General features: G+C 41.9%; 1 protein-coding gene across 2 annotated transcripts; it reads right to left on the bottom strand.

Moving 5' to 3' along the window:
• Positions 1-4,033: 4,033 nt before the first annotated feature.
• Positions 4,034-11,240, bottom strand: LOC139202998 (NAD-dependent protein deacylase sirtuin-5A, mitochondrial-like). Of its 2 annotated transcripts, none has more exons than XM_070832623.1 (9): positions 11,180-11,240; positions 10,232-10,347; positions 10,009-10,142; positions 8,696-8,925; positions 8,202-8,285; positions 7,370-7,423; positions 7,020-7,143; positions 6,064-6,179; positions 4,034-5,978 (listed from the first exon to the last, which is right to left on the bottom strand). In XM_070832623.1, exons 2-9 carry the CDS (start codon positions 10,332-10,334, stop codon positions 5,906-5,908), a joined length of 918 nt encoding a protein of 305 aa, XP_070688724.1. In that variant the 5' UTR covers positions 10,335-10,347; positions 11,180-11,240; the 3' UTR covers positions 4,034-5,905. The 2 variants fall into 2 exon arrangements, with proteins under 2 accessions (XP_070688724.1, XP_070688726.1); XM_070832625.1 differs by lacking the exon at positions 11,180-11,240 and adding an exon at positions 10,943-11,030.
• Positions 11,241-12,474: the final 1,234 nt, after the last annotated feature.

Genomic DNA, 12,474 nt, shown 5'->3' with positions numbered 1-12,474 from the left:
CAATCCTGAAAGTCACATTTGCACCTCATGCAGCATTTTAGATACGTGCGCACACACACACACACACACACACACACACACAGTGAGGCAGCCCTGCAGAGACGCTCTTCAGATATTAGACATAGCCATTTATTTCTCATCAATATGCTGTTCCAATCACATCCAAAACCTCGACACAACCTGCAAAATGACAATAAAGAATTCTATTCTATTCTTTTTAATAGGCGTACTAAAACTCAATCATCAGGTTTTAGATTATTTTCCCACAGAGAAAGTGATGATACTGAACTTTGCTGCAGTGCTATGTTTTGGCTGTTGTGCATGTTGCTCCTGCACTCAAGTTACAATTAATTTCAACATGACCCGTTCACCTAAAACCTTTAAAAGTCAGAAATCTGGTCAGATTACAACTTTTTTATTTTAAATGTCATATTCAAGTGACTTAGTAAGCATTGTTAATATTCCCTAAATCGTTAATAAAAATCATCAATCATACATTTACATATTTATTTTTCCAATTTTATTGAACACAGTTAATTGTTTAAGTCAAGATAAGCCGAATATTTTAGAAGTGTGGGGTAACCGGAACACCCGGAGGAAACCCACTATGAAAGATGAAGTCTTGAAGTCAAGATAAGCCGAATATTTTAGAAGTGTGGGGTAACCGGAACACCCGGAGGAAACCCACTATGAAAAGTCAGAAGGGGAAAAGTTATTTGAAGATGGAAAGCGCTCTCGTCTTCACTCGACGAAAGAGATTGAGGGTCCTCTGAAAAAGGTTTCTTCTTCCAGGGGCAGCTGCAGCTCCCTCGGTGTTGTCGTCATCTGTCAGGTCAACATTTGAATACGAGCTGGTCTCAGACAGGTTATCCATTGTGATGAAAGGGTGTGCTAGGGCTTCCCTGGGTGTGATTCTCTTTCTAGCGTCCATATGCAGAATCGCTTTTAGGAGGCTTAAAAATGCCATCCTATGTTCATATTCAAGACCGCTGGCTTGCCTTGGGAAATTCTTCACTGCATTATCCAGATTTCCCACGTTCCCGAAATACGCCGTGTGAAGCTCAGCCGTTCTACCAGTGGTCTTAATGAACTCCTCTGGTGACTTCAGTCTCCACCCTGGACTGCTGGAGCCCTTCTCTCTGCTGAAAAACATCCAGGTGTACTTGCCAGCACTCAGCAGGTAGTCCTCTGGTTGACCCAACAAGCGTGTCATAACTACTACCCTTTCATAGAGATATCTAGCGTAGAAGAGGTCACGGGCAGCGTACAGGTAGAACATGACGCATCCCACTGACCACATGTCAACAGCCTCCGACTGGGGAAGGCCTAGGATCAACTCTGGAGCCTTGTATGATGGATTCTGTAGGGCGCTCCTAACGTATAAGTTGCTTACTGGACTAGCCAGACCGAAGTCAATGAGCTTCACCCTGAATGGCTGTTCCCTGCGGTTGACGAACATTATGTTGTCAGGTTTTATGTCCACATGTACGATGCCAAGACCTTTCAGGGCATCAAGTGCTACAAATAGCTGCTGCATCACAGAGCGAACTCCATTAAGATTAAATCCGGTAGGAGCTTCATACAGCTCGTTCTTAAGGCTCCTGTCCAGCATCTCGAAGGCGAAGCAGGAGTTGTCACGGTACGTGAAATTGTCAATGAATCTCACTATGTTTGTCTTTTCTGGGTCAAGAACACTGATTGCTTTCAGCATCTCCAATTCCCGTCTGTAGTACTTCTTGTTTTTGAGGATCTTAACTGCCACCAATTTGTTTGTTGTCATATCGACACATTCGGCAACTTTACCAAAACCTCCCTTACCAATGAACTCCCTCACCAGGTAGCGGGTGGACTCGCTTGGGAGGACATCAAACTTCCGGATCTCATATGGGTCACTGGAACAACGAGTCATGATGTCAATGAGTAACTCATACCCTGAACTTGGCATTAAATTGTGTGTGCCGCTGGAACTTGGAATTGATGAATGTCCATTAAAGATGCAAATGTTGGCCGGTACTGCATCTTGGTTACGGGAAGTGTCAACGTCAGCATCGGTACCTCTGTAACCCTCAGTGTCTGATTCTCCAGTGATAGAAGTCTTAGTGGCTGAGGGTTCATCAGCGAAATGCTCCGAGTCCTTTACCGAGAGCCTGGCAGAAGATGGCTCTCTGTCTGAGGAGACCTTCAGAGCTCCAAGGTCTGCCTCCTCATAGTTGGAACTATGGGTGTCTGAGGCTCCAGCCCTTGAGTCAGAAGCCTGGTCATCTGTGTGGTCCTCAGTGACGGAGACAGGATTATCTGTCTTATCCAAACTGTGTGAGAGGGTAACAGTCATGAGCTGAAGGTCAGCATTTGCATATGAGATGGTCTCAGCCAGGTTAGCCATTGTGATGAAAGGGTGTGCTAGGGCTTCCCTGGGTGTAATTCTCTTTCCAGCGTCCATATGCAGCATCGATTTTAGGAGGCTTAAAAATGCCATCCTATCTTCATATTCAAGAGCGCTGGTTTTCGCGGGGAAATTCTTCACTTCGTACTCCAGATTTCCTATCTCCTGGAAAAAACCCCACTCAACGTCAGGCTCGTTGCCAGTGGCCTTCTTGTACTCCTCTGGTGACTTCAGTCTCCACCCTGGACTACTGGAGTCGTTGTCTCTGCTGAAAAACGACCAGGTGTACTTGCCAGCACTCAGCAGGAGGTCCTCTGGTTGACCCAGCATGTGTATCATAGCTTTCATCCTATGATAGTCACAGTCTCCATCGAAGAAGTCACCGCCAAAGTACAAGAAGGACATGACGCATCCCACTGACCACATGTCAACGGCCTCGGACGGGGGAAGGCCTAGGATCAACTCTGGAGCCTTGTATGATGGATTCTGTAGGGCGTTCCTAATGTATAAGTTGCTCACTGGATGGGCCAGACCAAAGTCAATCAGCTTCACCCTGAATGGCTCATCCCTGTGGTTGACAAGCATTATGTTGTTAGGTTGTATGTCCCCATGTACGATGCCGATACCTTTCAGGGCGTCAAGTGCTACAAATAGCTGCTGCATCACAGGGTGAATTTCATTAAGATTCAATCTGGTTCTAGTTTCGTTCAGCAGGTCCCAAAGGCTCCTGTCCAGCATCTCGAAAGCCAGGCAGTACATGTCGTGGTACGTGAAACCCTCAATGAATCTTACCATGTTTGTCTTTTCGGGGTCAAGAGCCCTGATTGCTGTCAGCATCTCCAATTCCCAGCTGCAGTCATCTTTGTCGTTGAGGATCTTAACTGCCACCAAATTTTTTGTTGTCATATCGACACACTTGGCAACATTACCAAAACTTCCCTCACTCTTAAAGTCCATCACCAGGTAGCGGGTGGACTTGCCGGGGAGGATATCAAACCTCTGGACCTGAAATGGTTCAGCAGGTGGGTTGTTGTTCTCCACCATTGTAGATTTCTTTGTAACTAAGTTCGAAATAGTTGGAGACGACATTTATGGCGTCAAACGTTTCCAAATCCTTTCCAAACGCAGTATAGTTGTACACTCTGAAGGTAACAGCACTCTGAAGGTAACAGCACTCTGAAGGTAACAGTTTCTAACTAGCTTGGCTTTGAATCTGGGGTCTCTATATAAAAACATGCCTCTGACATCATCAAGGTTCCGGGAGATCAAAGCCAAAATAGAATTCTGTTTCATTTCAAACAATAACAAAACAACTGTATTGCCATGGCAACCGGTTGATTGTTTTCAGTTCAGTTCAATTCACTTCAACAGGCTTTACTGGCATGACATTTACCAACAAAAAAGACAACATGAATGAACGAAATCAACAAAAAATAATGTGAACAGCAACATGAGTCATCAAAAAGAAATAGTACGAATTCATAAAACAGTGAAAAAAAAATTATAGTAAAAAAGTGAACACTTGCTATGAATATTTGTAAAATACTGTGGAAGTGTGTGTTAAGTTATAAGTGTGTGTGTTTGTGTGTGTGTGTGTGTGTATCAGTGAATTATTAAAATAATTAAATGATCAAATAATTCTTTACAGGATTAAAGTAACAATATTTATATACACAACTCACTGTCATTTCAGTCACTGTTTTGTTGTAGTGTGGGATACAGTCATTTAAAGGTTCACAACATGTTTGGCTTGTGACCCTTTAACACCAGTTAAAGTGTCTATTCTCATCTCCCCGTCACAGCTTGCCTATGAGATGTGAGCAGTTCCACCAAAGAGTTTTACCTTTTAGTCTGTAGGTCTGAAGAGGTGATACTCTTGAACATTTAACGACAGAAAGCACATAAATAAATAAAAAAATAAAATTAAAGCTGCAAGTAGCACCTCCGTGCGCGTCGGGGCGTGCGGCGGCTCCGCCCCGGGAGCCAGACTCCCACCCTTCCACGCGGCTCAGAACGTCCATGTAGTTTGGACAGCGCGTGAAGGAGTTACACGTCACTTCCCGCGTCCCCTATGTTGCGCTAGAAAAGTGTCGCTAATGACGTCCTGTATTCCACTATATAAAGTGTTGACTGCACTGTGAAGGTCTTGAGGCTTTTCAGACAAAACATGTGAAGTGTGAAACACACTGGATAGTCTTCAGTGAACTTAGAAGAACTTACGGTCCCATGGCGAGACACTGAACTTTGACAGCTCGCCACGGGGAAACGGTAAAAGATAATATAAAGCTTTTGATAACTTTTCATCTTCAATAGTTTTTCTACCAGCTGATTAAGTTTGAAGTCGGTAGCTTTAACCCCCTCGGACTAGTTCGCTCATTTACGAGCCCTATAAATCGCTGAAATGTTGACACTTAATTCAAAATGGCCGACTTCCTGTTGGGTTTAGGTCAACGGTCCAAGAGGCTTTTTCGTAGGTCCTATCGTCCCGCATATAATAAAAATAAATGCAAGTTAGACTGGGGTGCAGGAAGTCATAATCACATGGTGGACAAATCAATCCCAAACTCCTCCTGTCCACATGTCCTTGAATGACCCTGATTGTTCCTGATGGTTTCCAAACACCTTACTTAGCTCGAGCAAACTGAAAAGACAACACAGGACACCTAATTCACGGTATAGATACAGATACAATTTCATCAGATTTTTTACATATACCGATCGATAATTTTGTTATTAACAAATGAGTGTATAGAGTTAGCTTGCTTTGTTAGCATTTCTCCTAACCCTGCAGTATGAAGTAAAGTATCATTTCAAATCACATCAAAGAAAAATGCTTTGGAGGAGTAATTTGTCATCTTATAAATCTGTTTATCATTTTTTTAAATTTCATCTTCAAAAAGCTCAATGAAAAAATAAAAGTACACAGACTCACACCCACACACAAACAGACACTGAGTTCAGTCATTGTGAAGGAAAGTAGTTTTGCTCCAAAGTGGAGGTGTAGCAGCACACAGCAGCAGCTAAACACTGCCCCCTGCTGTTACACAGCCGCTGTTCATTCAGGGCAGAGGGAGTTCAAAGTGGGTCTCCATGTGATCCAATTAAATCAGAAGACAGCGCTATTTATTTGCATCCATCCTTTTTTTTTTTTTTTTTTTTTTTTTTTTTTTTTTTAAACATTGCCTTTTATAAAGAGCTTAGTTCATCATTCTGCAGTTCTTAGAAACTGTTTCATAGTCAGGGAGCTGATTATAATGACAACTATAATAATAAAAACCCACGTTAGCAGCAGTCAGCACAGAGCTCTGGTGGGATTTGGCATTACAGCAGTCTGCGCTACAATGTTCAGTGTTAAAAACATGCTTCCCTCAACAGAAATTAAATTAGTTACTGTCATCGTCCCCTTTCGTCTCCACACTGTTCATGGTGGCTACCCATCACAGTCATTCATTTTAGTACCAACAGAGTCCTCCAGTGTTAGACAGTCTGGTCTGTGTGCCGCTGGCGTCCAGCTCTCATTTTCTAACTGTGCTCAGACTCGTGCTCGGCCAGTGCTGGGGGCAACGTGGTCCCACAGGGGCCGTGGAAGTGGAACCTAACACACACAAAGGAAAGTGTTATCCATGCTGTAAATAAATGAGTTTAAATGACGACATCGCGTGACAGTAAACGGTACCCACATGAAGCGTTTGGTGGCCGGAGTGTCTTCCATGTTGAATTCGGCCACAGGGACTCCTCTGGCCGCCACCTGAGGAGCAAACATGGCAGCTGGATACACAACGGATGAAGTGCCAACCTGCAGAGAGGGATTTCATTGAAAATTTTAAGAAATTAATCATACAGTAAACAAACCTTTAAAAGGATTAATGGTTTAGTAAAGGTAACTTTATTTTGGGAAAGTTTTCAAAGAGAATGTCTTTGATTTATGTATCTGACAGGTGCACTGGTCTATCGGCCCTTTGGTGTCTTCTATTAATTATCTTTATCTGCAGGTGTACTTTCTCCAGGGGCGAGTTTTTTATTCATGTAGGGAAATCAAATTGGCAAGAATATTAGTCAGAATTTGGCAGCAGTATAGGTACACTTTATAGATTTTGGTTGTGAAGTCTACCATAATACGCATGTGTACACACATAGACTTACATTCATAGACATAGACATACATATTTGCACTAACACCACCTACCCTTTGAATGTGAATATTTGTAGCCAATTGTTATCTATTTTTATTTATTTTTGTTCAAGATTGTTATAATTCTTTTGTTATTGATATATTTATTTATTTTTCATATGTATGTATGTATGTAAAGATATGTGTGTGTGTATATATATATATATATATATATACATACATACATACACATCTATATTTCTATATCTTTAGACTTGTCTGGGCGTACCAATGCAATTTCGTTGTATGCTGTTAACAGTTGTACAATGACAATAAAACCTCTTATGTCTTATGTCATTACCATAACCATAAACACTACTTGCTTAAACCGTACCACTAGTAACACTAACCTTAACCACTCACACAAAAAATCTGTGATTTTTCCAATTGGTGACATGTTTTAAGTCTGGTGAGTGTCCTTGAAAGCAACATAAGCCATCACTACACACACACACACACACGTACCACGAGGCAGAGGTCACAGCTGTCCAACACTTTCTCTGCACTGCTGAGGATGTCTGAGTCCAGAGTCTCCCCAAACCAAACCACAGCTGGTCTCAAGAGACCGTGACAGCCTTTCTGCTCACACCTGAAACACACACACACACACACACACACACACACACACACACACACACACACACACACACACACACACACACACACACACACACACACACACACACACACACACACACACACACACACACACACACACACACACACACACACACACACACACACACAGTTTGTCAAAACACATCACCTCATTTGAAAAGAGCAGGCCGCTAAAAGAGAACATGAGTGTGTGCTACCTGGGCAGCTGGTTAACGGGGATCTGGGCGTCATCTGTTTTTGGGTCTGGAGCTCTGAGGAGGCAAATGAGGTTTGGTGTCACTAAAAAGGGCAATTACGCCCCAGTTTATGTCATTTAACACTGATACCGAGTCTCGATCTGATATTTACATTTTCCTTCTACTGCTTCACACTTCAAACACAGTAAAATGAACTCCGGTAATATACGGCTGACATTTTAAAACATTTCCACTATGGGAACATTTCCAGCTGTCTTATAATAATTTTCATCTGCTCTCTAGTGGTCAAAGTGATCTTTGAATTACCTGCTTAATTTCATTCTTTATCTTCTGCATGAACTCACTGTATTCCTTCAGGTGCTTTAATTTAATTTGAACCCAGTAAGATGTTTATATTCTATTCTATGTGACTGCAGCAGAGTAAGTTAGCATAACAAAGAATCAGAATCAGAATTACTGAATTAAAAATGTAAATTTAACGTTACATAATCAGCTCTGACACTAATTTGGACTTTCAGCACAGGACTTCCATCATTTTATCTGTGGCAGAGGCTGAATGTATTGGTGATACATATCAGCTATTAAAAACATCAATCTTAAATGTCAAATAAGTGGCTTTTAAAGTGACATTTCATTCGGTCACAGATTTTCCTTTTCCCCGTGTCATCAGGTGTTATTTAGCTCCCGACATCTGACAGACTCAAACAGGCTTTTTTTTCCCTCGCTGACATTTTGTGCTCAAATGAAAAAGATCAATATCTCTCATAACAAATATTCATACTGGCGAGGAAAACCGCCCAGTTCACCAGACGACACCAGATGAAGCTCTTACCCTTTTCCCTTCAGAGCGGCACAGATGGGGCTCTTGTAATTGGCTGCTTCATGACCACAGGTCATACAGCGGGTTTTAAACAGACTTCCTGAATTAACAACACAAGAAACAACTGATTAGTGCTGAAAAAATAAGTCGATCGAGACAGACAAGTAACCAACAACTGATTTAACAATCAGCTATTTGTTTTGTTTCACATATTAAATAGAAATCTTTATCTTTATGTCATTTATGAACATTCTTCCTAATGTAATGACATTTAATGGATTAAACAATTAGTCAGCTATTGACCAATTATGAGTGGACCAATCAGTAATGAAGATAATCAAGTGTAGTTTCCACAAAGATAGGCAGATAGTACAGACAGTGGGCAATATTTCCTCAAGTAATTGTTTGGACCAATAAAATGTCAGAATTTAGAGAAAAATACCCTGTTGACAATTTCACAACGTCCATGCTGATGCCAACAAAAAGTTTAGTCTGAAAAATAATACTTGCCGTGGAGTTCCAGGATGTTTTTGGAGCCGGCGCGGCGGTGGAGCTCGTCGATGTTCTGCGTGATGACAGTGACCTCACGTCCCTGTTTGCTCAGACGCTCCTCACACTCGGCAATAGCCAGGTGGGCGGGGTTGGGGTTTTTTGTGAGCATGACCTCGCGGCGGTAGTGGTAAAACTCCCAAACACGAGAGGGATTCCTGGAGAAGGCCTCCGGGGTGGCAAGTTGCTGAAATATGAAAACAGGAGAAAAATCAGAAAAGTTCTCTTAAAAATATGATTCTTTTTATATTGTTTGTGCTTGTTGGACATTTACGCTAAATAACCTCCAACACTGTTACTAAAAGACAGAAGAAAAGGCAACAGAGACAACTGAGCTCCAGAGCTGCAATGAAGTTCCCAAAGAATTCAGCATGTTGGTTTCTTGGCTGAGTGAGAACGTAGTAAACTTTCAGACTGCTTAACCAGAGATACTTGTTAAGTTTTCTACAGACATTCTCGTTAAACAGATTATCAGTTTTCATGGGGTGTCTGACCAGTAATAGCAGGGTAAAGACCCGGAACACACTGGAGAGATTATACATCTCATGTGGCTTGGGAACGCCTTGGTTTCACCCAGTAAGAGCTGGAAAACACCGCTGGGAAGAGGGAAGCCCGGACGAACTTGCTTAGCCTGCTTGCAGTGCACTCAGCTGCCAGTTTATTAGGCACACCTAGCTAAAAGTAATGCAGTCAGTCCTGCAAGATGCAAGATATCCTGCCTTCATGACGGTCACATGCTCATTTTGGAGGCTGCAGTTTGTAGCGCTGTCTTTATACTGACAAATAACAGATGCATCCCTAAGTATAAAGGCAATATACAGGGTTCACAAAAAGTTAGGGATATTCGACTTTCAGGTGAAATGTATGGAAAATGTAAAAAGTGAATGCTACAGTGATATTATATCATGAAAGTAGGGCATTTACGTATCAGCATGCACTGGTAGTTTCTTCATCTTAAACAATTTATTGAAAGAAAATCTAACAACAGTGGTGGGTAAACGAGGGTAAACGTAAAATTGGGACGTGGCCAAAGGACGTCCACCTGTTTGAAGCCTCCAGTGTTGAGGTGCTGCTGATCAATAGTTAGGTGTCGTCTTGGTCTCATGATGTCAGAATGTGAACAGCATGATGAGGAGGACTGTTTAAATACCAGTTCTACCTGAACCAGGAAATGTATTGGTGGTGGTTCATCCTGAAATTTCAACTGAAAGCCGAATATCCCTAACTTTTTGTGAGTAGTGTATGTAAATGATATAATATGGTTGCTCACCTGTGCTTGCCATTGTCTCCAGTAGCCTCCTGCTCCTCTGAAGGTGGGCACTCCGCTCTCTGCACTCACTCCTGCCCCGGTGAGGATGGCTATATTCTTGGCTTTTTTGAAAATCTTCCTAAATTCTGCCAGGTCTGAACAAAAACACACAAAATGACGATGCTGGAAGCTCATGGATGTTATGGAAGAAACAGAATGAGTTGCTGTAAGAATGAAAGACAACCTGAACTGGGTCTGGTCATGTCTTGGCTGACCGGGAGCCTCTTCAGGTGGGCATACAGGTGAGAGTTTATTCTGCCTCTACACGAGAACTGGCACAAAATCATCAGGGTTTGTTGACTAGGGAGGAAAAATATGAAACATGAACAGAGCTGATCTCCAACACAGCTCGACAGTTGTGACTTCTGCACACAAAGCCGTTTTGGGGATAAGTCTGGTGTGTCACTTCCGGGTTCCGGCTGCCATCTTTGTTTTGGGACAACAAAAATGTGACAATTTGGGAAACGCGATAAAAAAAATTGTTCTGCAACCAAACAGAAGATTATTTAGTCTGTTTGAAAATGTCTTCAAATCTGGGGTAAGTGTTGTCAAACAGCCACCACGGGGGGTTTATTTAACATTAGGAGAGTATATTAATCACCCACAAAAACAGGTGTTGAGGTCTGCAAAAGTCACTGAAAGTAAAAAAGATGATTAACTTTAGGTGGGAGGAATAAAATGGAGTTAGTTCACAGTGTGGTGATAACTGACCTCAGGAAGGTCACTGAGTAAATAAAGCTAAAAGGTCGCCTGAGTGCACATAAACAAGCACAAAGCTAGCATGCTACTTAGTGTTACTAGCTAATTATGGCACAAGCAAAGGGATTAAGTGTAATCCCTCCATTAAAACAGTAATATTACAGTTCTTTTCTTCTGTGCAATGACTCGCATGGACCTTCCTCAGGCGCATTTAACAGCCAGCCTGTCGTTAGCTGGCAGCTAGCTAGCTAAACTAAGCTAACAGCAGGCTAGCAGCAACAAGCTAACAGGCTAGCGCTGGTATCCGAGGATTAGCATTGGCTCCACCAGCATCACGGTGGTCTGTGGATGCAAAGCGGCATCATGCCCGTGGTGTTGCAGCTTTATTTCCAGGTGTGCATGAGCTGGGTGCTGCTAAATGCTAACTAGCTACCTGTCAGACCGAAGCCTGGACCAGCAGCTGCAGGAAGCAGGAACTCAGACTGTGTTTTCTCCCTTTGGCTGTCAGGAAATGAGCCAATGAGGAGGATCAGCGAGGTAAATAACAACCAACCCCCCCCTCCCTCCTTGCAGAGCCAGAACCAGCAGAGGGGGCATTTGTGCCACTGAGCTCTTTTTACTACACAAGCTGAAGTCTGCATGTTTCCACACCACTGTGGGAAGAAAACACAGCTTCTTGTGCTTTTGAACTACAAAGTTTGAACTTTATTTTTCCCCATAGCTGCCAATAATAATAATAAAAAAAAGAACAGATAAACAGTCCAAATTTACTTTGCTGAACTGTCCCTCTGTTGTGCTTCCACTAGAGGCCAGCATTGGATTAATAGATCACACAGCACAGCCTCAATATGATGCTGTACCTATAATAATCCAGTGTCATCATAGATAGATAGATAGATAGATAGATAGATAGATAGATAGATAGATAGATAGAGTAAGGTGGTACCAAAATCCATGAGCTTGAGGATGCTTCTGCAGTCCTGCTCCTGCTCTGTGTGTTGAAATTTTAATAATAGTTTAAAATAATTGGCTCATGTAAAGAAAAAAAGGAGTTTCAGTGTGTGACTGCAACAGTAGCCTTTTATTTATAAGCAGAATTGATAATGTTATTGTGAAAACACCACAGCCAGTATCATGAAATATATATATATATATGTTATTTTTATTATGACCCCCATACCTGTAATTAGACAAGAAAACCTTCGGTGTGCTTGTGGTTTCTCTCACACATGATCAGTGCTTTATGACGGGAGCTGCCAGGAGGATTTTAGTGGCTTAAAAGGAAATTTAAAGAAGAAAACTGGACATTTTGTTTGAATGTACATCCAGCAGGACAAAATATGACCAAAAAGATCCAAACTGTTCACAAGCAATGCTTTGATTCTTGATCAAGTATTTTTCATTTACTTATTTATTCATTATTTCATTTATTTATTCATATTTTTGTCACCTTATTGGCTTTTCCTACATTATTACTAAATGTGAGCTTAGTTTTTATGATACATCCAGAAGCTTCCTGTGATTTAACAATGCTAATATTCATGTAAAACAGAGGAAAGCAACATATCACACCACTTTAGAAGCTGGAAGCAGAGATGCTTTGTCATTTTCTGCTAGATAAATGACATTATGCACAATTGAGTTTGTAATTAATCGGGTCAGCTGTCCTGTGGACACACAGGAGGAGTGGAAGTGATGTGATGGATGTGAGTGTGCTCTGCTGCCTTT

Source organism: Pempheris klunzingeri, chromosome 6 (assembly GCF_042242105.1).
Source record: "Pempheris klunzingeri isolate RE-2024b chromosome 6, fPemKlu1.hap1, whole genome shotgun sequence".
Lineage (NCBI taxonomy): Eukaryota > Metazoa > Chordata > Actinopteri > Acropomatiformes > Pempheridae > Pempheris > Pempheris klunzingeri.
Note: the sequence above shows the minus strand (reverse complement) of the source record. Positions and strands in the feature narration are given on the sequence as shown.

What these genes read in the sequence shown, in the direction of transcription:
- LOC139202998 (XM_070832623.1), bottom strand. Translation starts at nt 10,334, where the DNA reads ATGATTTTGTGCCAGTTCTCGTGTAGAGGCAGAATAAACTCTCACCTG. An exon ending in GCCGCTCTGAAGGGAAAAGG is followed by an intron (nt 7,424 to 8,201) that starts GTAAGAGCTTCA and finishes TTGCCTCCTCAG; the next exon opens with AGCTCCAGACCCAAAAACAG. An exon ending in CCGGCCACCAAACGCTTCAT is followed by an intron (nt 5,979 to 6,063) that starts GTGGGTACCGTT and finishes TGTGTGTGTTAG; the next exon opens with GTTCCACTTCCACGGCCCCT.